The sequence below is a fragment of the Notothenia rossii genome (assembly GCF_949606895.1).
Source record: "Notothenia rossii genome assembly, chromosome: 2".
Taxonomy (NCBI): Eukaryota; Metazoa; Chordata; class Actinopteri; order Perciformes; family Nototheniidae; genus Notothenia; species Notothenia rossii.
In genome coordinates, this window is record NC_136904.1 from 44,497,574 (window position 1) to 44,523,226 (window position 25,653).

The following is a 25,653-nucleotide window of genomic DNA, read 5'->3' on the forward strand; positions in this document are numbered from 1 at the left end:
TACAATTTTTGACCATTTATGTCACAGACTACCTTAAGCTACTGAGACCTGCCTGTCTGCCTGCACCACACACACACACACACACACACACACACACACACACACACACACACACACACACACACACACACACACACACACACACACACACACACACACACACACACACACACACACACACACACACACACACACACACACACACAAAACCACACCTACACATTGTACAACAAACAGCTCCTAAAGCATAACTAAATATCAGGCTACAGCCCTTGTATATTTTATTATGTGAAGCACTATATGGTTTCATGAAAAATATCTACTGTTTATTTGTAGATATCTCCTAAAGCCAACAAATAAAGTGTGAAATGTAGGCCTGTTACATATATTATTGAGCGATATATATTATACACACTGTTCTGCTTTCTGCACTGACCTCAGCAGCTGTTCTCACTGTAAACATCGCCTCACAATGAAAGCATAACCTAACATCCAGGGGAGATGTGATTAGTGAGTAAACAAACAAACGGTAAAGGGCAGAAAGTCTGATGCACATTTGATCATCTTGAATGACTTATAATCACAACGGGAACAGTTTGCAGAGCTGTGCTTCGTTGACATCCAGCCATGCGTCACGCCTCTTTTAAACATCACTGTTGGCTGAAATCGTCTCCGGAGAATACTTCAGTGTACCCTCGGTTATAGCTCCTCCAGAGACACTCCTCTCTCCTCTAAATCAGTGTATCCTCGGTCACGGCTCCTCCAGACAGCCTCCTCGATAATCGATCCTCGACGAGCCTTCAGAGAAATTAGTTTTCCTTCCAGACCGCGCGCCGACATCCATTTCCGGGTTGCTGCAGGATGACCTGGGAGTCTGGGAGGCAAAATTAGAGAAATGACAAACGGCTCATTTCCGAGTACTCGCGCGCGTCTGCTTGACGCCAGGACGACCGGCCGCCCTCCCCGACAGGCGCAAGGACGCGTGGGCCCGCTCATCACTGCGCGCACAAGTGCGACCGCAGTTTTAATTATTATTATTATTATTATTATTATTATTATTAAGCGTCTTTGAACATTAGGAAAAGTACTATAAAAATCCAATGTATTATTAGTATTATTATTATCCACTGTGCTATTGCTGTGTTTGTAGTTACTAACACTGTTCAGTGGAAGCCCTCTGTTACATCGCATTACAATATTACATTTAGCTTTCTATTATTATTATTATTGGCACAAGGTGAACACAGGTGGTTTTTTGTTGCATCATTTAGGAGCCAGGCAGGGGCGGATCTAGAAAAATATTCATGGGGTGGCAGGAGATTTTGAGGGGTGGCATCCCCTGGCAGAAGTATATGCTGATTCAACACATTCTCACTCCTAACTCGGCCTATGTTGACGTTATGTCAGGATCCCTGTCGTCACTTTCCAACGCAAGGGGGGGCCCTTTAGCGTTGAGTGTCAACTATTAGGGAGTCCCATTGACTTGCTTAGAGCTCCCTGAACGTTGGTAATAGACGAGTTGGAATCGCGGCGAAATGCTCTCTGCAGATCCATTCTCACAGCGTTTATCAACCTTTTTATAACTCAATATCAAGCCACACTTATTGTGTTTACTTCTTTATTTTAATTGAATAATGTCGGACTTTTGTTGGCGTCAGTTATGGCGAGAATAGGGGCTCAGAAAACGGAAATCTGTATTGTTTCATAGTTTTTTCCTTCTAATTTTGTATTATTTTCTAAACCACACACTGTTATTTACTCAACAATAAGATACAATTATCCTTGTGTTTATTTATTTGTTTGATTGTATAATGTCGTACTTTTGGATTCCGTCAGGACCGAGGGTCGGAGCAGCTCATTTGAACACAGGAAGCTGTATTTTCAAAATAAGAGTTCATTTTAATATTGTGTTTGATAATATTATTTTTATTAACTAGACCACTGGGTCATGTTAAGACCGGGTCGGTTTGATGTTACAAATATAAAAAAAATATATGTGTGGATAACAAAATACATCCATCATAAACTAAACTGGAAACAGCAGTATATTTTATTGTGTTAACTGTAAACCTGAGTGCTTTAACCGCCTAGTGCAGGGGTCGGCAACAGGCTGACCGTGGTCCGGATCTGGACCCAGACGCCAACCTATACGGACCCGGACCTATAATCAATACATTAATAGGGGATTTCAATTTTGATGGGGCGATTCTATTTTAACCGCTGCCGACAGGGGGCGAAAGAAACGAGTGAGCAATACAGGGAGAGAAACACAGAAGAAAAGATGAGAGCGCGGCAGAGAGGAGAGGAAAGTGAGTGAAGAGAATAATTAGCGATACAGGGAGAGAAGCGGAGAGGAGAGTGAACAGGCGTGTTAGCGGCAGACAGGGAGAGACAAATAATTACACATGGCGCTCTCCAAGAAGAGGAAAGTGGACAGTGAGAACAGAGCTTTTAACCCTGAGTGGACGGACTCATTCATGTTCATCCTGCACACTGGGAGCACAGAGCCAGTGTGTCTCATTTGTTCAGAGACCGTGGCGCTCATTAAAAGTGCCCAAAAAAAAAAGTGTTTGACCAAACATTCCCTCTCAAGTCAGAACTGAGGTCACAAAAAATAAGCAGTCTCAGAGCCCAATATGATCAGTCGACCAGGATCAAAATTAAAACTAAATATCGTTCCAGGGCAGGCTAACCGAGGTTAACCAATGAGCACCTGCATGTGTGTATGAGAATGACCCTGACACCATTTCAGCCCAGATTTAAACTCCTGGCAGGACAAGCTCGAGCTCAATTCTTGCACTGAATAAAACAAAGTGAGTGAGGGACTGCAAAATAAGAGCGAAAGAAAGAGAAACTTTAAAACTGTTCAATTGTTATGATGTGTAAAGACTTATATTGTTCTATAATCGGCTGAAACTATTAAGTCAAGATGTGAAACGGTTAACAAAGAAAAAGAGAAACTCAAGCTGCTGCTACACTTTATTTTATTTATCTAAAATTAAGCACTTTTAAGATGCACGCACATATTTTCAAAAGCTATTTTATTTATTTTCTCTATTTTATTTTTAAATGCAGCCCGAGAGGAACATTACACATATCCACAGTATTTACTGTATATCTGTATAGTTCAATGTTAATTGACAATAAATATTGGTGTTTTTGAATTGTACTTTCTTTATTTGATTGGCAGTCAGTTGTTGATTACATGCAGACGTTGTACAGGACCCATCCAAATCCAGTTTTGGATAGTCTGCCGTGGTCTCATCCCATTTCAAAGTGCTTTTACCAACGTTCAGGGAGCTATATGTAAGTCAATGGGACTCCCTGATAGTTGAAACTCGACGCTAAAGTGCCCCCCCTTGCGTTGGAAAGTGACGACAGGGACCCTGACATAACATCAACATAGGCCGAGTTGGGAGTGAGAATGTGTTGGCTGATTTAATCGCAGTCAAATCAATCAATGTTAACTTGGAAAGCCACAATATTGATATTTTAACTCAATAACATTAGGTGACATTATTGTGGCACATCAGTAAATCCTTACATATACATATATAATGTGGCAGACATCATTTAATGAATTTTAAATGAACAATAACTGAATGAGTTTTTCTCACTCTTAGACCAGCAGAAGTACCAAATATATGCAGACTGCTGCAATAAGAACATTAATTAACTGTCTCATCGATGTTTGTCTGAATGAATATGATAATATTAACAATCATATTATTCCTATCAGCTGTCAATCACTTTTATGATTCACATATTCAGTGTTATTATTAAATAAACTATATTTTTTAGTTTATGATGAATGTTCCTCAAGATGCTTGCTCACCCTCCTCCAAATTTGAAAGACAAGTAATTACGATCCTATATCAAAATTCAAAAGATTCAAAGGAACAGTTCAGCGCCCCACAACTTTACTGCAAACAGTTACACCATTGGCATCAGTTAGGGTTAAAAAAACATGTATTCAGCTAAAACATATACATCGCTAATATCCAGTGGAAAGTCCTTACCTACTGGCCTAGTTAAATCAAAGTGGTTACTTTTTTTTGGCTGGGCAGTGTAGTTTTACACACTGTCTTATTTGACTTTCTCAGGACTTAAAACTGTTTTGTGGGGGCAGAACCCCACAAAGAAAAAAAATATATATATACACATACAAGGTCATCATCTTAAATGTTTGTTATGCTCATCGAGTCATCCGTGAGCAGAGTATCAAGTTGGCATGTCTATTACAGCTGAATGCGGCGATTACCATCTTGTTCAGCAAAACGCCTCACAAACTTATTAAGATCAACACTTTTAGTGCGTTTTGATTCAATGCTGAGTACAGCCAAACTTGACAGTCTCTTCTTTGTCATTGTAGACCGCAAATACCTCATTCCTTCCGTCTACTTGGGTCCAAATGCTTCTCGTTTTGCGCCGTCCCGTTCAAATGAAATTGCCGCCAATCATATTTCAACGCTATTTCCCTTGCCAACCAGTTGGCAGCTGGGGTGGCAAGGCCCATGCCACCCCGGTAGATCCGCCCCTGGGTCCCAGTCATCCATGATGAGGGGGGCGTAGTAAGCCAGGTGTTCGGTGCAGAGTTTAAAAGGTATAAATGTTTTGAGTGTGTTTCCTTTTCATCACTGCAGATGTCTGCAGATGAGTGACAGCTGAGTCCAGGCTCCCTCTCTGTGCTTATAGAGTGATTAACCAGTGACACCAGTGGGATGTCATACTGGTCTGTTGGCCTTCCCCAGGATACTGCAGATGCTCTCAGCAACATGGAGCAACAAAGTGGTAAGTCCTCACTCCAGAGAGCCGTTTTTTCATGCTGTGGTGTTAGAAGCAGCAGGCAGCTTCACTATCACCGCACTGCTTACATTTAGAAAAAAGAGAACTGAAAGTGTGGTTGTTAGAGAGACACAAGCTCATCTGTTTCTGTCTAAACGTATATATGAACCAGACAGTGCTCACTAATCGGGGTGAGAACGTTTTTATCTAATATAATACACAAAAAGGCATCTCTGGCGTCTTGACTCACATATTACAGTAGACTGTAGTACAATTGTGTGGGGAATGGCAGTATAGTAATTGAGGTTGGCAGAACTCCATCGCCAAAGGTGCTTTTACATTCTCTTCGCAGTTGGGAAGTTCTTTGATGTGTTCATGAGGTTAAGCCGTACTGTAAAAAAAAAAAACAGTAGGACGCTGGAATAATCAGGATCCTCTCCAGAATGTGACAGGATCTACCTTGGCCTATGCTTTTCTCTTCAAACAGTTGTTGTGTAAATCTAGCTATTAGTTGTTTTCCATAACGCTGCTCACAGACACAGAGAAACAGACAAAAAACACAACCTCCTTGACAGAGGTAATGATAGATGATCGTGCGAAGCAGCAGGAGATGTAAGAGTGTGGTTGCCATGGTACATGGTTTTGTGATCTATAGTTAAAATTGTCTTTAAACTTCCTCTCTACATCCGATACGGAAACTGTAAGGGAAACTTCTGCAGCAATGGAGAGTCAAGACTCAGAGAGACACAAGGAGAGTTGGAGCTTTGATGTCAAACACTGATGGTTTATTACAAGTATCGGCCGGAGAATTTCACATCACAAGTCACAGCAGCCAGAGGTTCTGACTGCATGGGTGGGTTGCCACATCAATTCTGCCGCGCCTCTCTCTCGCTAGATCTTTGAACTAGTTCACAGAGAGTAGTAAACATATTGGGGGAGATAACGTAAACATTCTAGGAACACTGGAGATAGCCCCAACATCTGGAGACACTGAATCACTTGTCAGACTCTTAAGCTCGAAGCCAGCGTTCGCACAATCATAAATCATGTGTGACCGATAGTTGCCCGGTCATTAAACTAATATCAACATTATAGCTGAGGCCTCCCATTCCTTAAGACAGATAACAGAGTCAGGGTTGGTCATAAACGTCAACAGGCAGAAAAGGTTACGGCCCGTCTACACTTTAGGCATCGAAAAATGCTTTCAACGCTTCGCCCATTCACTTGAATTTTTAATCTTCGCCGAACTGCATTGTGGGGAGCATGGCTTTGCAAGCATCACGAGCATCTATCGGCATCAAAAGTTGAACAATGTTCAACTTTTGAGGCTCGATGCTTGGCATCAGCCAATCAAATCCCGTTTATGCAAATCCCGCCAGTGCAAGCGCAGCCAATCAAACCGCGTGCAAGCTGGGAGAGCCAGACCGCAGTTCATTTCCTCATATTCCAAACGAGATATTACGGTAGCAAATCACCCGGTTCGTTACGACCAGAACTATTTACCGGGATACAAACCGGAGAAACCAGGCATGGAGGGAGGTGGCAGAGACAGTGGGTGAAACTGGTAGGTTTTTCGCCTGTTTGGAGAGTTTATATCCAGTTTACTTAATTTTAACATCGCTATTGCTTTGTATGTCGGGGGCGGGAGATTCATGTGATTGGTTGTTGGTCGCGTTGCTCGCAAAAAATCGCCAAGCTTCAGACACGCCCAGCTTCAAGATTTTTTGATGCCTGTAGTGTAGACGGGCAGTTACGGCCCGTCTACACTACAGGCATCAAAAAATGTTTTCAACGCTTCGCCCATTCACTTGAATGGGGTGACGTAGAAGATTTTTAATCTTCGCCAAACTGCATTGTGGGGAGCATGGCATGGCTTTGCAAGCATCACGAGCATCTATCGGCATCAAAAGTTGAACAATGTTCAACTTTTGAGGCTCGATGCTTGGCATCAGCCAATCAAATCCAGTTTATGCAAATCCCACCAGTGCAAGCGCAGCCAATCAAACTGCGTGCAAGCTGGGAGAGCCAGACCGCAGTTCATTTCCTCATATTCGAAACGAGATATTACGGTAGCAAATCACCCGGTTCTTTACGACCAGAACTATTTACCGGGATGCAAACCGGAGGAACCAGGCATTGAGGGAGGTGGCAGAGACAGTGGGTGAAACTGGTAGGTTTTTCGCCTGTTTGGAGAGTTTATATCCAGTTTACTTCGTTTTAACATTACTATTGCTTTGTATGTCGGGGGGCGGAAGATTCATGTGATTGGTTGTTGGTCGCGTTGCTCGCAAAAAATCGCCAAGCTTCAGACACGCCCAGCTTCAAGATTTTTTGATGCCTGTAGTGTAGACGGGCCGTTAGACTCCGAGGAGTAAGGAGAATTAATCTCCAACATGTCATTTTGTGTTGGTTAACCTCTTCTTCTTGTGACCATCCTGTGCCTGCATGTACCTTGTGTGACCAGTTTCAAAGTGTAACAGGGCACAGCTTCTGCACTGTGCCGTATCAGCTTGTCATGTAAATATAGTGTTAACTTCCTGTCTGTCTTCTGCTGAGTCTTCTGTCCTCCATCTCTCTGTGTCTTAAACTTCTTGTGCTTTTTTCTTGTTCTCTTTTTCTGTTCTTCAACAGATCATATCAGCCATCATGAATCTAATGTTTTGTTTTTTAAAATGAATAGGAAAAATATAAAAAAATGAATATTCAAAGCTGAAGTTAAATTGACCTTCCTTTGGAGTCTGGTTTGAAATTTTAATTTTGGGCATTTTACATACTTATTTTTGTACAACAACTGCTTAGCTCAGCAGACCGTAACATTTGAATATTCGCATTGCTCTAATCGTCGAGTTTCACCGTGGCTGTCAGCTGTGTTTCCTCGTGTCATTCATACAAGATGCGCTGGCAAGGGGGCGGGGCTTATCCATGTAGATACTATGGTACATACCAGAGCCGTATAAAGAGAGAGTTGTGTAAACGGAAGTCCAAAACGCTTGATCGTCACGTGATTCACGGAGACTCGGATAGTTCCCGGAAGTTCGTGGCGGGCCGTTTGAATGCGTTTATAACAGGAGATAGAACTGCGATTTTTGGTAATTAGTGGTCAATAAAGGTTTTGATTTCCAATATTTATAAAACATACCGATATCACATCAATATGTTTTTTTTTTAAAAAGTAAAGATTAAGATAAGAAGTACTTTATTGATACCAATTTGGGAAATGTTTGCGTTGCAGCAGCATAAAAATATAAGGCATTGTACAATAGAGAAGTTAAAAGACAAGAAATAAACAATCCAACATGTAAACATCTCAAATAGAAATAAAATAGCATTACAAAAAGTAGAGAATATACATAGATAGTGTGAACAGCTATCTTACATGGAAACTGTCCAGCAGGCAAACAAGAACTTCTCAGCTCTCAGAGCAGAGGAAAGAGAGATTGAATATCCTGCTAAATCCAATAGTGTAAATGCGAAGGACAAACACAAGGAGAAGACACTGTGTGGAAACCCAGAGGTCCTCTTCACTGACTATGCCCAACAAAAAGAAGGAAGGAAGAAGAACAACCTCATATTCTTCACTGATTCCATCTACATCTGGAAAGATACTCTGTGCAGCAATTATGCATATGTATCCAGAGAGGGCATCGGCTCAGGAGGAAGATTACAAATCTGTAAAGATTAACACCTTGACAAAGATGACCCTCGGCTTACCATCACATACTACACCAAAGAAAAGGTCATGGTCCAAGGGAATGAAGCCAACCTGGAGTCATTCCAAGAGGCATTCCCCCTGTTGAAAGCTGAGGTGGACACAAAGAGGATCAATGTCCCCTCTGATGTCCCCTCTGACAGTGAAGGTGATGAGAGCCCAATAGAGAACCCCAACACCTTGTCCATCTCTGCCCCTCCCACACCGGCCAGCTCCAACAATCGGCTGAAGGAGAGTATGGCCCTGCTGGAGCTGGACTTTGCTGAATTCAAAGAGTGGACCCAGGCTAGGCAGTCTGGTCCCCCAGACAACACTCTGCAGCAGCTTAAAGAGGACCTCCAGCAGCTCAAGAGCGACAACGAGGCCTTGGCATCTGACCTCAGAGGAAGTTTAAAGGCACTCAAACAGGAGAACAGTGTGCTCCGTGTTCAGTTAGCCAAAGTGAAGGAGGATGCTGAGTATAGAGGGAACAGCTTCACCATGCAGGTCCAACACCTGCCAGAGATACTCTCATCAGTCCTCACAATGACGAGTAGAAAGACACAGACTCTCCCTGCCAGTGTCCCTGGCCCACCCTCTCTGCTCAGCACCCAGCCCAACAACACCCTGGTCCCTCTTGAAACCGTACAGCTGTGACCTGTGGACTGACTTTCCAAGATGGCGCCTGTGTCGGCTCGCCGCTCCCTCAGCTCTCTGCCTTTAGCTATCCTACTTTTGTTTTATGTATGTCAGAATGTCTCTGCTCTGCTCTGCTACGATCGCCAAGCCCTCCTCCACCTCAGACCCTCATTGGAGTGTATACTTCACCCTGTACAGTGCATGACATTAAGGATTTTGGGAGATGGCCCTGTGGGCCATCTAAGCTAATTTACAGATGGCCCTGAGCCCAATAGAGATTGCCCTGAAAAATGCGCGAAGACGAAATGACGCACGAAGGGTTTGCTCGCTTGCATGCCCTGCATAGCTATAATAAATACTTAAGTTGTTGGTCAAGACACTTTCCATCTGATGAAGGCAAATGCCTTCCCAGATGTAAAAAAGTAGAAAACATTACATGCAGTTATAACTGCCAAAACAAACATTATTTACGCTATTATGGCCCCCGTTAAAAATGTTTGTAATGTTATCTACTGTAAGTTGGTCGAAGGAATGCCTCCTCATCCAGAAGCTGACGGAGCAGACCCGAGCAGCCGAGTGCATCCGTGAAGCACACACAATGGCGACGTCAGAGTTCCCGTTAGCAAGCAAATCTAAATCTCTTCGGTCAAAATGTCCGGTCGAAATAATTTCCCTTTAGCGCAATACCGCTTCAGTTGCGCCACTTATGTGACAGACAAGAAGAGTATGTGACAGACAAGAGTAGTCAATTCTAATGTGTAACACTTAATGTGGAGAAAGAGATGTGTTGTATGGGTTGATTGTGCGTTGATCTGTTGCTAATGCCTCGGGGTTCCGGTGGGCATGTAAACAAATGCATAATGCTGCGCTATACTTTGTGGCCTCACCCAGTTGTATAGCGACACTTATTGTTTAGGTCACGGTGTCTTTTAATAAGCAGGTAGTCATATCATTAGCTAAAACTAGCTGGATCTGATCGATATGTACATAAACGCGAGTGAAGTCTAATCTGACGGGAGAGAGAGATCAGCTGCTGCTGACGAGTCGACACGCAGCTCTACATGATCACATGCAGCGGTGAGCGGAACAAAACACACACTTCCGGTTAGAATATCACACGTAGCTATTTTAATTACCTCTCAAACTACCGTAACTAGTTATAGATATTTTTTGTTTTACTGTCGGGTCACTCATTACTGGATCCGCGAGCTGCATGATACTGGTATAATAGATTGCCCGATCGGGCAACCAGCAGGTGAGGCTTCATGGCCCGAGCTAAATACTAGATGGCCCCGGGCAGTCCTTAATGTCGAGCCCTGCTGTAACTAGCTATGCTAGCTTTGAGTTGCAGCTTTTTGAACTTAACCCTTCCTCGCCTATACTCGGCGCAGTCGTGTATTGTCCGCCAAAGTGCAATAAGGATTTCATAAATGACTTTGCTGACTTTCTGTCCGGGATCATGGTGAAATATGATCGTGTTTTGATTTGCGGAGACTTCAATGTCCATGTGTGTTGCGAGTCCAAACCTCTGGTTAGTGATTTTTTAAATCTCCTTGATTCATTCGGTCTCATTCAGTCCGTAGCTGCCCCAACACACGAAAAAGGACACACTTTAGATTTAGTATTATTGTTTGGACTGTCTGTATCTGTGGATGAAATCTGTGTAACAACGCGTATCTCAGACCATTTACCGGTTCTGTTTACAAGCTCGATCCCTTCCGCAGGAGTCGAATCACGTGCTCCTGCGCGTCGTCTGCGTTCGATTAACCTCTTGACTGCCTCACAGTTTTCTGATGTTTTTAATGTTTCCCTGATCTGTAAATTAGATGTGAACTGTCCTTTTAATGCTGATGAGCTTATCTCCATGTTTGACTCGACACTAATTTTGGATTCTGTTGCTCCTTTTACGCTTAGACGCACCAAAGTTCTCTTAGAGCCTTGGCTAAATGACTGTACTCGTGCCCTCAGACGCGCTTGTAGGCGTGCAGAGAGAAAATGGAAAAAGGATAAACTCCATGTCTCCTTAGAAATCCTTCGTGCTTGTCTTTCCGACTACCAGACGGCAGTCAAAGCAGCCAAAACAGAACACATTTCTCTGTTAATCTCCAAAAACAGCCATAAACCTCAGGTTATTTTTAATGTCCTCAACTCGATCATTAATCCCTGTGATGCTTCTCCAATTGTGCCATCGACTACTCTCTGTGATAAGTTCCTTACATTTTTTATCGAAAAAGTATCTGCTCTTAGGCTAGCCCACACTAGTGCTACCCCAGATCCTGCTCCTTTCCTGTGCCCTGCTGTCCTCGACCACTTTGAGCCTGTATCCCTCTCTTTTCTCTCGGATGTGGTCAAGCACCTGCGGCCGACAAACTGCAGCTCAGATAGCATTCCCTCTCGCCTTCTCAGAGATTTTTTTTTATTCAGTTGGAGCAAGTATTTTATTACTATTAAATACCTCTCTTGGCTCAGGATGTGTCCCAGCTGCCTTCAAACATGCCGTGGTAAAGCCACTATTTGAAAAGAAAAATCTCGACCCTTCCATTCTCGCAAATTTTAGGCCCATCTCCCAGCTACCTTTTTTATTCAAAGTTCTGGAGTGAATAGTCTATGCCCAGCTGCAGTCTTTTTTAACCACGCATGGAATCCATGAAAAGTTTCAGTCTGGCTTTAAACCCATGCACAGCACTGAAACAGCCCTTTTAAGAGTTTTTAATGATCTGCTCCTAGCCGCCGACTCAGGTAGCCCAGCTGTCCTGGTGCTGTTAGACCTGACAGCTGCCTTTGACACTGTGGACCATAGCATCCTGTTGTCATGGCTTGAACAGTCCGTTGGCATCATTTTTGGACCCCAACCTCCAGCCTCCCCAGTTAATACTCTGGGCTCCCTAAAAAAAAACATCCTCCCCTCTGTCAAGAACCTTGGAGTGACCTTCGATAGCACTTTTTTAAATTTGATAAACAGGTCAGCACCGTAGTTAAAACCTGCTTTTTTTAAATACGGCTAAGACCAAGTCGTTTTTATCTTTTAAAGACTTGGAAAGGGTTATCAACGCCTTTGTAACCACAAGGTTGGATTACTGCAACGGTCTGTATGTGGGTATGGACCAGGCCTCAATTAGAGGCCTGCAGCTAGTGCAGAACGCCGCTGCACGTCTTCTTACTAGCCACAAAAAGCGTGACCACATTACCCCAATTCTGGCCTCACTGCACTGGCTTCCAATTCGGTTCCGAATTGATTTTAAACTCCTTTTATTTATTTTTAAAGCACTAAATGGGCTGGCTCCGGCCTATATAGCTGAACTCCTCCAGTGCACACATCCCAGCCATAGCCTTAAGGTCTGCTGACCAGCTACTGCTGGTAGTGCCCCAGACCAGGCTCAAAACCCGAGGGCACCGAGTCTTCTCAGCAGCTGGTCCCAGGCTCTGGAACACTCTGCCCCTCCATATGAGGTCGGCCCAGACTCTAGGGGTTTTTAAAACAAAACTAAAGACTCACTTCTTCTCCCTGGCATTCTAGTCCGAGCAGAGTATGACTACGGACAATTCCCTGTGTTGGATTTTTATATTTGTTGTAGTAATTTATTGTCTTCTGTTCTTTGCGAATGTAGTAATGTGTTATTTATTATTTGCATGTACAGTACTTTGGTCTCGACCAAAAATCGTTTTAAAATGTGCTTTATAAATAAAACCTGATTTGATTTGATTTGATCCTGATACACCCACACAGCCAGCTGTGCCCATCCCAGCCTCCCTCTACTCAGCCTGGGATTTTTTTTTCTTTTTCAAATACTTTTTTTTAAATTTTGTATTCAATGTTACAAAACAAAAATGACCATGTTCAAGTCTTAAAGTCATCCTGAGGCCTTAGTTTTGGTTTCAAATTACAGAACATCATGTATACATGACGTGAACTCAAATCCAAAGTGAAAAAAAGAATAATTCAAAAATATATGTCCAATGACATATAATTATATTCCCTTATATGTGAATAATTCAAAACTGAATGTGTCCATTTCTAATTCTTCATATATTTTGCATATTATTCACTTTTTGGTGTGGTAGTCCTAAAATGTGTCCACCGGTGCAACAACATAAAGAATGCCATTATTTAATTCAGAGAATGTTGGACAGGTAAGATAGATAAGCACAACGCATATTAGTTTGTCCCAATTATATTTCCACATCAAACATACCCCCAACAAATTCAGAATTATGTTATTTATATACTATAAGATGTACACATAGAGACTTCACCCAAATGTCTGGGTTACATTCAATATAATTAGTATAAAACTCAAGGAATCTTCATTTCATCCTTATAGCTGCATAGTGATGATATCATTGTTATACTATCCAACACTTTTTACATACATTTTTAATTAAAATACCTTTTCCCCTCACAATTCAATTTGTCGCACCACAGGACATTTTGTTGCACCATTGGACAACAGAATACTAGTATGCCTATGTTGTGTACAAAGTCAAATTTATTATTTTAAATTCAGTCAAAACACAGGTAAAATATATATTTTTAATTGAATTCATCAACATTGTAGATTCTACTAAATAACATTGAACAACATTGAACATTTGAATTCATATACAAAATTCATTGAACAAACGTAATCATACTTAATCACACATAACTTGATCATAATCACGATATAACTTGAACTTAACTTGATCATAATACAAAAGAAAACTCCAATGTCAACACAACAATGAAAAACACACAAATACTGTAAATAAGTACGAACCCTTTGTTAGGAGTGATGGTCCCGTCTCTTATCAATATATTGAACATGTTTCATATTGATCAACTGTCTATCTAAGTTATTTTTTTATTTCCCAGCCCTAAGTGAAACATCCTGTGGTTCTTTTCACACCTCATTGAAAAGCAACCAGTCGTACTTGGTGAGTTGTGCGGCCCGCTGGTAGGGCTCTGGCTCAGAGATGACAGAAACAAGTTGGTCCTTGCTGTACAAAATACAGTCTTGTTTAGCAGGCCACTTGAATATGTTTTTTTTGCTTACTTGCTCCATGCAATTCACTGCAAAGTGCTCCTCATTTATTTGGGTGATTTGGCCCACAAATGGCTTATTCTCGTACTTCACTATGACAAATTTCCCCACAGTGTACTCTTCCTCTTCCTCTTGCTCCACTTCCTTTCCACTATTGTGACTTTCAGGACTCTTGGGCTGGGCTTCAAAAGACTCAGAGGAGCCGCTTTCCTCTGCTCGATTGTCTGGCCTCATCTTTTTAGGGGAGAAGCAGCTGCACATTTCTGGATAGCGGCAGAAACAGCTGAGAGTCCTGTAGAAAATCTCTCCTGGTGAGAATGACAGGATCTGGTGCGTGGTAAGTATGCCTGGGACTTTTGGAACAGACGGTGGCAACATCTCATCAAACACTTGTATGTCTGCCTCATTGATCCATTTGAATTGGATGTTGGGGACCTCTTTTTGGATCAGGAATTCATAAAGGTCCTTTGGGCTTTGTATGTCCTGCCCTCCATGGACATGGTTGTCGGCCATTCGCTTGACTGCCCCCCCAACCCCATCCGGTGCGCCTTTTCCGTGGGCTCTCTCCGAGTAGTTCCACGTAACCCTCTTCAGCCCCCATGTGTATGGCACACTGCTTAACAAGTAACAGTTGGCCTTGTTCCTGTACTGAGTTACTGGACCATCACTCAGTACATGCATAGTGTCAATCTTGTGGCCAGACTTTTCCATAATGTCCTGGGCCACTGGTTTTAGATGGGCCCACACAGCACGCTCACTGTGGCTGACTGAATCTGAGATGGTGGCGTAGGACTGTGACCCTGTGCATGTGTACGCCACAACAGTGTGAATAGAAGCCTGCCGCCTGTTCCCTCCAAAATGAAATGACTGAATTTCTGTATTTAATTTACAGGCATAATTTTCAGAAAAGTCCACGTGCAGGACCATTTGGTTCTCTTTCAGGTGTTCCTTCAGATGCCTGAACTTCTTGGCCTGATGAAGCCAGTTGAACTGGTGGATGGCAATACCTTCCAACTGTTTCTGGAACTCTTCAACCAGTCCTTTCACTGTACCATTCTCGGTCTTCTTCACCCAGTTTTTATATGTTTTATTTCCGACCACCACATCTTCCTTCGCCCAGTGTTCCCATCTGGCCCGATCATCTAGGTTGTGTGTGGCAAGCTGGCATTCATCAAAGCAGCACTCAGTGCATGTGCGTTCCATGCATTTTAAGTTCTCGGTATTACAGGTTATGCTGGAAAGAAGATCTGATAGGCTTTTTGATGGTAAGATACCACGCTGTGACAATGTATCAATCAGTAGACGCAGGTTTTCATGTTGGTAGCAGGCGCATGTATTGCGGTCATTTGATTTGGCTTCTGTTACATAAAATGGCCTGTAGCGTACAAACTGTCTGTAAGACAGTCGAAGGTGTGGTCCAGCAGTCTGGAGGTATTCCTTGTGCAAGTCAACCAACGATTTTGCAAGTACTCTCCTCTGCATTTTTTTTTTCCTTCCAATGATGTCTTTCTTCCCTGGAAGAAGCCTGCTGTTCTCATCCCTTAATAAGAAGGACTCCACTTGTTTCTTCTTTTCTTGGCCAGTGTTTCCTCGCTTCGTTTGTGTTTTTTTGTCAGCACGTTTATCCATATTCCGTCTTTGCACGAGGCGTTGATTCTTTCGTCTAAATGTATTTACTCTTCTTCTTTCAGCCTCAAGTTCCTTCATTAATTTCTCATTTTGTTTTTGTAGTTTCCGTAGTTCTTTGGTCATTTTAGTTTTTCTTCTTTTTTTTGGTGGATTTTGGTTTCGGGGGGACTTCTCTGGTGTGCTACACAAAACGTGTACTGGTACCGGGACGGCATTGATCACTTCATGCAGAACCGGCCTTGCCACTGAGGCTCCATTGATAATTGGCCTTGCCACTGGGGGGTCATTGATCTCTTCAAATGGCTGGTCATGATCCTGAGGTGATTGTGGCGTAAGATCAAGGACAGCATTAGTGGCTTTTTCCCTTGCCCTACATCTCTGCTTTGACTCTCTCCATTTCTCTCGTAGCTTCTTCTGTGTTGCTGGCGACACAGACTTCACGCTTAGCTGAACAATTTTCCCGCATGCTTTCTTCTGCTGATATCTGTGGGAAAAATTATGAAACCAACCATGAATATTGTGATATGATGGTGCATTAATAATGTCATGAAATGTTTTAATTCTTAGGCTAAAATAACTTGTGGTAACTTGTCAAATTTACTTTCTGCGTCTCTCTCTCAGCAAGTTCTCTTTCCTCTCAGAATCTGCATTCAGCCTCTCCCTAAACTTCCTGGACCTTTCCTTGGTGGTCATTTCAGCATCTCACTTTGGAAATCAAACTAGCTTTAACAAAACAGAGAAGGAAGGTTTGAGTTGTGTTGTCCTCAATTTCTGAGGTTAAGAGAAAATGCAAAAAGCTACTTAAATTAGTCATCAAAAGTAAGGAGAGGAGTAAGGAGCCAGAGAGGCAGGTTAGAAAGAAGGGAAGATGGAACAAGGGGGGGCTTGATAGAGAGGGAGTTTGGTGGGGAGAAGGGGGGGGTTGGGGAACTTGAAGATGGATGGGGGAGGGAGGGAGGTTGGGGGTGAGAAAGAAGGAGAAGATTTGACGGGCCATCCAAAATGCAGCCGTCCATTAACCTCCATTCATTTTTTTAGACTCAGATTATATCTCTTTTGCATATTTAAACTAATTATTCAATAAAACTTGTAATACAAAAAATGTTGGTTTACATGTTTGCTTTCACTATGTTAAGTTTCATTATGATAGGAGTAAAGGAAAAAAATAAGTGAAACTGACTTCATGTTGTACTATAGGACAGTGCGTTGCACCAGTGGACATTTTCAAAGTCAATGCTAGTTTGTGGCCTAGCTATATGAGAGACATTCTTCATCCTGAGTAACAGTGTTAAGGTTTACATTATTTTCAATGATCAATCAATATAAATTGATAAAAATATTCAGATCAATACTTAAATTGCGTTGTACCAAAGGACTACCTTAAAACGACCAGTTCCAACACTGCACGGAAATAGTAATATTATGAAAATATTTGAGACAGAACTGACCTTGTGTACAGTCCATGTGCTCCAGTGATGTCTTCTGTACTTCCTGGTTCTGGAAGGACCCCTCTCAGTAATGGGTTGGTCACATTAATGCCTGTTTTATATCTACATAATGCTGTTGCTCCAGGAGGACACCAGTTTTGTGGACAAAATGTAATGTGTCATAATAACTCTACATAGGGACCTTAACACTTATAACCTCTAGATTCATTAAGTAAACACTTGTATGACATGCATTCAAGTATTTTAATGTATTTAGATTAATTTCTCATTAAATTACAGACATTTTAAGATAAGTAATGCTACCGTGGACAGTTGCACTGGTGGACAAATGGCATGTTCAAAGCAGAATATTTGCATAGTTGAAGAACAATACTCATTGTTTGCAGATGGATTCGATGTAGAAGAATAAACTGCATATTAAAAACATGAATTTTAATTAAATATTATCACATTTTTGTTATTTTGTCACTGTGGACACAAAAATTGAGCGTCACGTCAACCACTGACGTGTTGCTTCTTTGGGGCTTGTTTTCATAGACCTGGTTGCTTATTTCTCTCAAATCTGGCAACAGAGTGGGCAGGGCACAGTGTCTAATTGTAGCAGTAAGCTAACGAGTACTGAAAGCTTTATTTTGTTTTGATCCAATGCTGCACAACTGAACTGATCCAATGCTGCTGTGAAAGAAAGAAGCTATATCCATGTTGGATAGAATGTCCAATTTAAATAAAAAAATAACCTTAAGGGACAACTTGAATGCTTTTTTTCTTTTTTTTCTCTTAATGCATTGCATAAAGATCGGATCGGGAAAAATCGGTATCGGCAAATTGTCAAAATCTAATGATCAGAATCGGATCGGGAGCAAAAAAAGGTGATCGGGACATCCCTAACAGACACCCCTCCTCATGTCATCCATGACATTAATATGGAGATCAGAAAAAGATGTGCCACCTTACCAAATGTCCACCTGGCCCTCCACTCAACCATTGGCCCCTGGGACCTCTATGATGGACTCCACCTACACAGAGAGAGGGTGGGGATATTTGCAAAGACCCTCAAAGATGCAGCCCTGGGACGCAGTCCTCCCACCCCCTCCTCTAGAGGCCTTATAGACCCTCCCAGACCGCTTCCTCCCCATCACCACCCCAGGATCACTACCCCTGCTGTGAGGAGACACAACAGCTCAGCCTGGACCTCCCACTCCCCACGCCCCCAACACACCCAGAGGAGGTTACTTTCACCCAGCTCAACACCTGCACAACATCAGCAGCAGAGATATGCAGCAACAGCTGCTCCTCGTCTCCCTCCCCGCCTACAGCAGCGGAGCTATGCTGCTGTTGTAGCCCAGCCTGCTGCCACCCTCCCTCCCCCTTCTACCTCTGAACTGGGAGACATCAGGTTGATGCTGCACACCCTGTGCACCCGACTTCTTTCCAGCTAAGACATTACATGTATATGTTATCGTAGTAATCAGTACAATAGTAATATTAGTGAAAATATATATATATATTTTTTTGTTTTTAATATCTTTGTCTCACTATGCAGGTTCATTTTGATTATTTGTTTTTGAAAAAAAGATGCGTTCTTTTCATATAAGCTGTTGGAATATTCAAGGACTCCACTCCTCAATCTTTGAGGTTAAGAGTGAGAATCCAGAGTTTTAGAATCAATCAAAGATGTTGATCTACTTATATTAACAGAAACATGGTGTAAAAAAGATCTGCTCACTCACTGTCCTCCAGGTTATAATGAAGTCATGGTGCCCTCTATAAAATCTAAAAACATACGCAAGGGCAGAACATCATGGGGGATCTTGGTGTGGTATAAAGGAGATCTTTGTCACACATTTGGTTAAGGTTAGATCAAACCCTGGGCATAACTGACAGGAATCTATACGTGTGTGCTATTTATATACCCCCACTAGATTCTCCTTATTTTGAAGAAGACCTTTTTGAAACTCTCCATTCAGAAATCGCCTATTTTCAGGCCCAGGGAAATGTGCTTCTAACTGGAGATCTGAATGGACGCACAGGAATTGAACCTGATGTCATAGGCCCACAGGGCAGCCACCATGTATTTGGCGAGCCCCCCCCGTTTACAACACCAACCGTCACCCATCGGAACAACCTTGACATTGAAATCAATCAGAATGGCAAAGAGATAGTGCATCTCTGTCGGGCCTTAGGGTTGTACATAGTGAATGGGAGGTTCAGAGGGGACTATTTAGGGAGATTCACATACTCCTCAGCTCTAGGGTCTAGTGCAGGGTTCCCCAGACTACGGCCCGCGGGCCGCATACGGCCCGCCACGCCCCTTTGACAGGCCCTCCACCTCTCTGCACCTCACCATTTGAACTGGCCCAAAGAAGAAAAAAAAAAGAAAAAAAAAATTATAAAATATTTTTGAAAATATTTTATTTTAGTTGTCCAACTTGTTTTGTGAAATAATAACATGACTCTCCAAACGAAGGCGGTAATCGCTGTTCATTCCGTCACCTGAGATTAGAACTCGAGGCCGTCAGTATGTAGTGGCCAGAGCGGCTCTGGTAGTGGCCATGAGCCAAACAGTGGAACTGTCAATCAGATCGCCAGCGCCTCTATCACGCTTTAAAAGCAACGTTATGTAACGTTCTGGTTGACATCTGTTACATTTGCATCTCGTTTTTTTAACACTAAAATATTTTTTTATTAACCATTTATATTTTATATAATTTAATATGTGTGTCTGTATTATTTATATGACGTATGTTTATGACCGAATTTCCGCCACCTTACAAGCTGATCGAAGTCATGCGCAGAAAATATTATGCTACAGTTGAACAGCAGTGTAATGGCGTGCAGTAAAGTGAGGAAAATTGACAGAGAGTGTCAGGTTTTTAAAGAACAATGGACCAAGGATTATTTTTTTGTTCCATGGAAGGACCGTGCCATTTGTATTATATGTAAAGAAAATGTGGCCGTGTTTAAAGAATTCAACCTTCGCCGCCATCACGAAACCCGGCCCAGAGAGTATGCTAGCTTGAGCGGGCTAGCGAGAGATGATAAGGTTCGGCGTCTGAAAGGCGGACTAGCTGTTCAACAGGATGCCTTCCTTCGTCAATCCCGGGTCAACCTGGCTGCTGTCCGAGCTAGCTACAAAGTAGCTAACCTACTGGCTACCCACGGCAAGCCGTTCACAGACGGAGAATTCGGGAAGGCCATGATGCTGGCTGTGGCCGAGGAGGTGTGTCCCGAGAAGACAGATGCCTTCCGTGGGGTGAGTCTCTCAGCACAAACGATGATGAGACAAATTGAGGAGATGGGGGGGAAACGTGTTTGACCAACTGAGAGAGAGAGCCGCAGAATTCAAGTGTTTTGCTTTAGCCATGGATGAAAGTAATGACGTACAGGACACGGCACAACTGCTGATTTTTATTTGTGGAGTCAACACACGTTTTTTGAAGTGTCAGAGGAGCTGGCATCACTGAGAAGCCTAAAAGGCACAACAACTGGAGAAGACCTTTTTGTCGAAGTGTGCAAAACAATGGGCGAACTTGGTCTGCAATGGGCTAATTTTGCCAGTGTCACTACAGATGGTGCGCCTAGCATGGTCGGATCTACGAGGGGTCTAGTAGGGCGCTTGAACGGCGAGTTCGAGGAACGAGGTCTCGCCCCACCGATTCAAGTCCACTGCCTGATTCACCAGCAAGCGCTGTGCTGCAAAGTTTTGAAGTGGGCGTCTGTGATGAAGGTGGTTGTGCACTGTGTCAACTACATCCGGAAAAATGGGCTGAAACACAGGCAGTTCCAGGCCTTTCTCTCCGAGCTGGGGTCTGCTCACCAGGATGTGCTGTACTACACCGAAATCCGGTGGTTAAGTCGAGGCAAAGTATTGCGCCGTGTCTACGACCTGCTGCCCGAAATCAACACCTTCCTCCAGTCTAAAGGTGAAACGGTACGGTAGCTGACCGACCCGGAGTGGAAATGGGACCTCGCGTTTTTAACTGATGTGACTGAACTGTTGAACCACCTCAACCTACAGCTCCAAGGCAAAGGGAATCTCATCAGCGACATGTATTCCCACATAAAAGCATTCGAGGTATATAAAATAAAAAATCCAACGAGGAACAGACTCTCAGATGAACATTTGCATCAAACTTTGAGACTGGCAACCACTAGGCTACACCCAGACATCGGACCTCTCACCAGCCAGAAGCAAGCACACAGTTCACACTGATATGGTAAATATACTGATTTTAACTATTACAATTTTATATGGCTGTAAACATGAACTATGATTTTTTGATGAAATATGATTAATGTTTTTAATGAATTTTAATGAATAATGCTACACTGTATTTGTAAAATCACATCACAAGGAACAACAGGCAGCATATTTATGTAATTTACTGAATGTGTCCAATGTCATCCCTTTATGCCAGGTTTCCAGGCAGCAAGAGAGGGGACTGCAACTGCTGACCTCAAAGATCACTGCCCATCCATCCTTCCTTCCACTCTGGCTACAAGTACCAATTCAGTTCACCTACTGCACATATTGCTGACTTCCCATTCTGTTACTCTCTTCTAGTTTAACCTGCCGAGGGTTTACTGCTCAGTCTCTCCTCCCAATCTCTTCTCTCAGCATCTGCCTCTCCATCGTTGTCTCTCTCTCTCCCTCTCTCTCCTCTCTCTCCTCTCTCTCCTCTTTCTCCTCTTTATGCACTGCCCCTCATCTCAATCTCCTATTTCAAAGGGATGATAATTGTGCTGTAAAAGTGTTTGGGTGCTCATTGCATTTTCACCTTGAACAAAAAAAATCTCACCTGAATATACAAATAAGAGTTGGTTAGTTGATATATTGTTCACCAAGTTTCTTGTCTTGATGATTTCTCATCTCACTGTAATATAGGCCTACCATTTCTATTGTATCACTCATAAACTGTCAATCACCATGTTTTTCTAACCTTTCCTTGCTATTTTTACATGGTTGTTATTAGAAAATAAAAGGAATACCTGTGGTATTTCAAATTGAAAAACATGTGAAGTACTCACTTCTTTTGCAAATCACTTGTAATGATGAACTATTTTGTGCTAGAAATTATGGCTATAACAGGCAGTGGCCTAGTATACAGCCCACATGATCGATCCCGGCCCCTCATCACAGTCAGGAACGATAATGTGGCCCCCAGAGAAAAAAGTTTGGGGACCCCTGGTCTAGTGTAATAGAATATGCAATCACTGACATGGACCCCTCCACTATCAGTGCATTCACTGTCAGACAGCAATCCCCCTTTTCAGACCACAACCATATCAATGTGTCCTTTAAACTCTCAGGTCCAATGAGTGACACAACAAGGGAACCCAGTAAGCTGTATACATTAAATCAGTGGTCGATCGCGGACCGTTAAAAAAAAAAGTAACAAAAGAAAAATTAAATTAAAATAATACTTTTTGAAAAATACGTTTTTAGATGTAAACATATCATCCACCACCCCGTTAGCAGGTGCCACTTGATTGACGTATATTTGAGACACCCCAATAATATAATACATTAACCGTGCTTTACGTGAACCTCATCATGACACAAGAGACAACGGCAGGACTGTAATTTCCCGTGTTCACTGAACGCAACAGAGGCAAGACACCACACCAATCAGAGAGTTGCATGGAAATACACGTGTGCTTGTGTCATTCAAGCTCGGCTCTGTGTGTGTGTGGCAATAGCGCATTTAGTGTGATAGAGAGAGGGAGAGAGGGAGGGAGAGAAGGAGAGAGAGGGACCGGTGCTAGCGGGGACCGTGATGTTAGCATCTGGTTAGCTAGCTGCACTAACTAACTAACGGACATAAGGAGCTGTTTCCACAACAAGCTGGAGGAGAGTCCTCTCCTGTCAGAGTGAGGGGCTCAGGTGAGCTAAAGGACTCTCTGAGTGTTTAGAACGGTTTTGTCTCCAATTAGTCAAAAGATTATTTCCGCGGCACACCTTCATATGATCATTATGGTTATACAAACAATAAGAGAATAAATGAAAAACAGGTATGAAATAGCCTACTATACAGTATGTCAGTAAAACAAGAATATAGTTTAAAAGGGGAGTGATTTGTAAAATATCCATAAAGAAAAAGAAAATCTGTTTACAGTTCTGTTTCATATGGGTGCTGAGAGATGTATCCATAGATCTCTTCATGTTGCTCTCAAAGTGCACCAGATTGATGCTTTCAACTTCAATATTTCAAAGAAAATCTTCCCGGAGGAGCATCCCCCGGACCCCCCTAGAGGAGGTGAGGTCCGCCCCCCAATAGCACTTTACCCCTGCCTATATGCCGTGAGCTGATTATGGAGCCTTCATTGGAACAGTAATTCAGATTCAATTAGCCTATATAAAAGGCCTCAAATTGGAAGCATTGTCTGGGCTGTCTTTTTCACTCAATTCTGCAATAGGTAGATCTCGCCTTTCACCTAGGCCGAGGTCGGTGATCTTGGGCTTAAAAAGGTTGGTGACCACTGCATTAAATCCTACTTACAGATGGGCCCCAGACAGTGGAGACAAATTCACCATGGCCTTGAACTCACCTGATGTGATGAATGACATGTCACTATTTGACCAAAATCAATATGTTCCTACCAAAGATGGTGTAAACATGGCCATTGATCATATCAATATGATATTTCACAAGGCAGCTATTAAAGCTGACCTTATAAAACAAAAGCGGAAGCCTGTTAAAATTCAAAACGCTGACAAATGGTTTGACCAAGAATGCAAGACCATCAGAAAAGACCTGAGAAAAATAGCAAATGAAAAACATCGGCAAACAAACAACCCAGCCTTACGCATTAGATACAATGAAGTTTTAAACAAATATAAATGTGGAATAAGGAACAAAAAACAAAATTATACTCACATGAAACTTGAGGATATTGAGAAAGCCATTGATCAAAATCAATTCTGGGATCTGTGGAACAACTTCAACACAAAACAACCACAAGCATTATCCATCCAAAACGGTGACATCTGGAGAGAACATTTTGAAAGTTTGTACAAAGACATACCAATAAATCTAATGAATTCAGATCAATGTATTACAAAAGAAAAACTCAAACATTAGAAGAAACTATTAAAGACAACCAAAACCCCCTTGATTTCCCAATGACTTGGGAAAAATTGACCACACAGACATAATCTCTCCGGCCAAGGAAAGCTTGTGGCCCAGACAACATTAAAAACGAAATGCTCAGATGCAGCACCCCAGAGATGCAGGCTACAGTGTTAAAGCTGTTCAATATCGTATTCCAGTCAGAAGGTTTTCCTGACATCTGTTGCGAAGGGCTCATTTCCCCCATTCATAAGAGTGGAGACAAATCAGACCCTAATAACTACCGTGGCATCTGTGTCAGCAGCTGGCAAATACAGGTAGGCCTATCTGAAATGGGAATCAATGTGACAGTATCAAGTGTTGAAATTCGTAAAACAACATTTCACTCTCTTAACACTTTACTTGTGTAATATCTAGGGATGGGTATCGTTAAGGTTTTCTACGGTACTACTAGTCTTATCGATACTGCTTATCGATCCGGTATTTTAACATATTCTTGTATTTACTTTTTGTTATTTTTTAAAGGGAAAAACTAACATTGTTAACCAAATTAATTGCTTTATTTAAATTTGAAATAAATGAAATATATATAATTATGTTAAAATATTGTACTGTACTTGAGTAGAATGTTGAGGTACTTGTACTTTACTGGAGTATTTAAATGTGTTGCTACTGTGTTTCTACTCCACAACATGTATTTAATAACTTTAGTTACTTTACAGATGTGGATGCATGATGTGAAATCTAATCAAGTGTTAAATCAGACTTTAGTTCCACCTGGAGTAAATTCACAAGCTACCCTGCAGTATACAAAGTCATTCAAACTTGAAGGACTCCAGCATGTGTCCCACTCCCTTCTGAACTCTCCGTCCCCGGCAGATCTCTGTGTGCCGCTGCAGCGTGTATGTTAGGCCCCGCCCCCCGCACACAGAGAGACACAGGGAGATCGCTCTTCTGGAGTGAAGAGAGCGGAAATGATATTGCAAGTTAGAAACGTAAGATGCATTTTGACAGACAAGACGGACAATTGGGGAAAATACCCTGCATTTTGAATGTCCGTTAGTCCACCATTAACACCTTAGTCCCGTCTCGTCAACAAAAACTAAATATACATTTCGTCAGAGTTTTAGTTATCAAGAATCTATTTTTAGCTCATCATCGTCTCGTCTTAGTCATGTAAATAAGGTCGTTGATGAACATTTTTTGTCATAGTTTTCGTTAACAAAATTAACACTGCCTCAGATAGAGAGGTGAAGTGTCTGCTTTATGCCGATGACCTTGTTCTGCTGTCTCCTACTGAACAAGGACTACAATAACAGCTGGAGATAGTAGACTAGTACTGTAATAACGGCCCTGGCAGTCAATATGAAGAA

At 42.3% G+C, this 25,653-nt stretch overlaps 3 protein-coding genes across 4 annotated transcripts in view; 1 reads left to right on the forward strand and 2 right to left on the reverse strand.

Annotated features, from left to right (window-relative positions):
• Positions 1-25,653, forward strand: part of lrrk1 (leucine-rich repeat kinase 1) — a 186,442-nt gene that overhangs the window by 4,210 nt on the left and 156,579 nt on the right. For both annotated transcript variants that reach the window (XM_079663356.1, XM_079663357.1), the window contains exon 2: positions 4,644-4,791. In XM_079663356.1, coding sequence (XP_079519482.1) covers positions 4,722-4,791 — 70 coding nt within the window. In that variant the 5' untranslated portion in view covers positions 4,644-4,721. The remainder of the gene's footprint in view (positions 1-4,643; positions 4,792-25,653) is intronic.
• On the reverse strand, positions 13,024-17,703 carry LOC307030034 (uncharacterized protein). The gene is made up of 2 exons (XM_079666267.1): positions 16,364-17,703; positions 13,024-16,246 (listed from the first exon to the last, which is right to left on the reverse strand). The coding sequence occupies exons 1-2, from the start codon at positions 16,453-16,455 to the stop codon at positions 13,993-13,995; spliced, it is 2,346 nt and encodes a 781-aa protein (XP_079522393.1). The 5' UTR covers positions 16,456-17,703; the 3' UTR covers positions 13,024-13,992.
• Positions 20,724-25,653, reverse strand: part of LOC307028389 (uncharacterized protein) — a 361,942-nt gene continuing 357,012 nt past the window's right edge. Inside the window, exon 4 of the mRNA XM_079663359.1 lies at positions 20,724-21,199. The gene's annotated coding sequence lies outside the window, so the exon portion shown is untranslated. The remainder of the gene's footprint in view (positions 21,200-25,653) is intronic.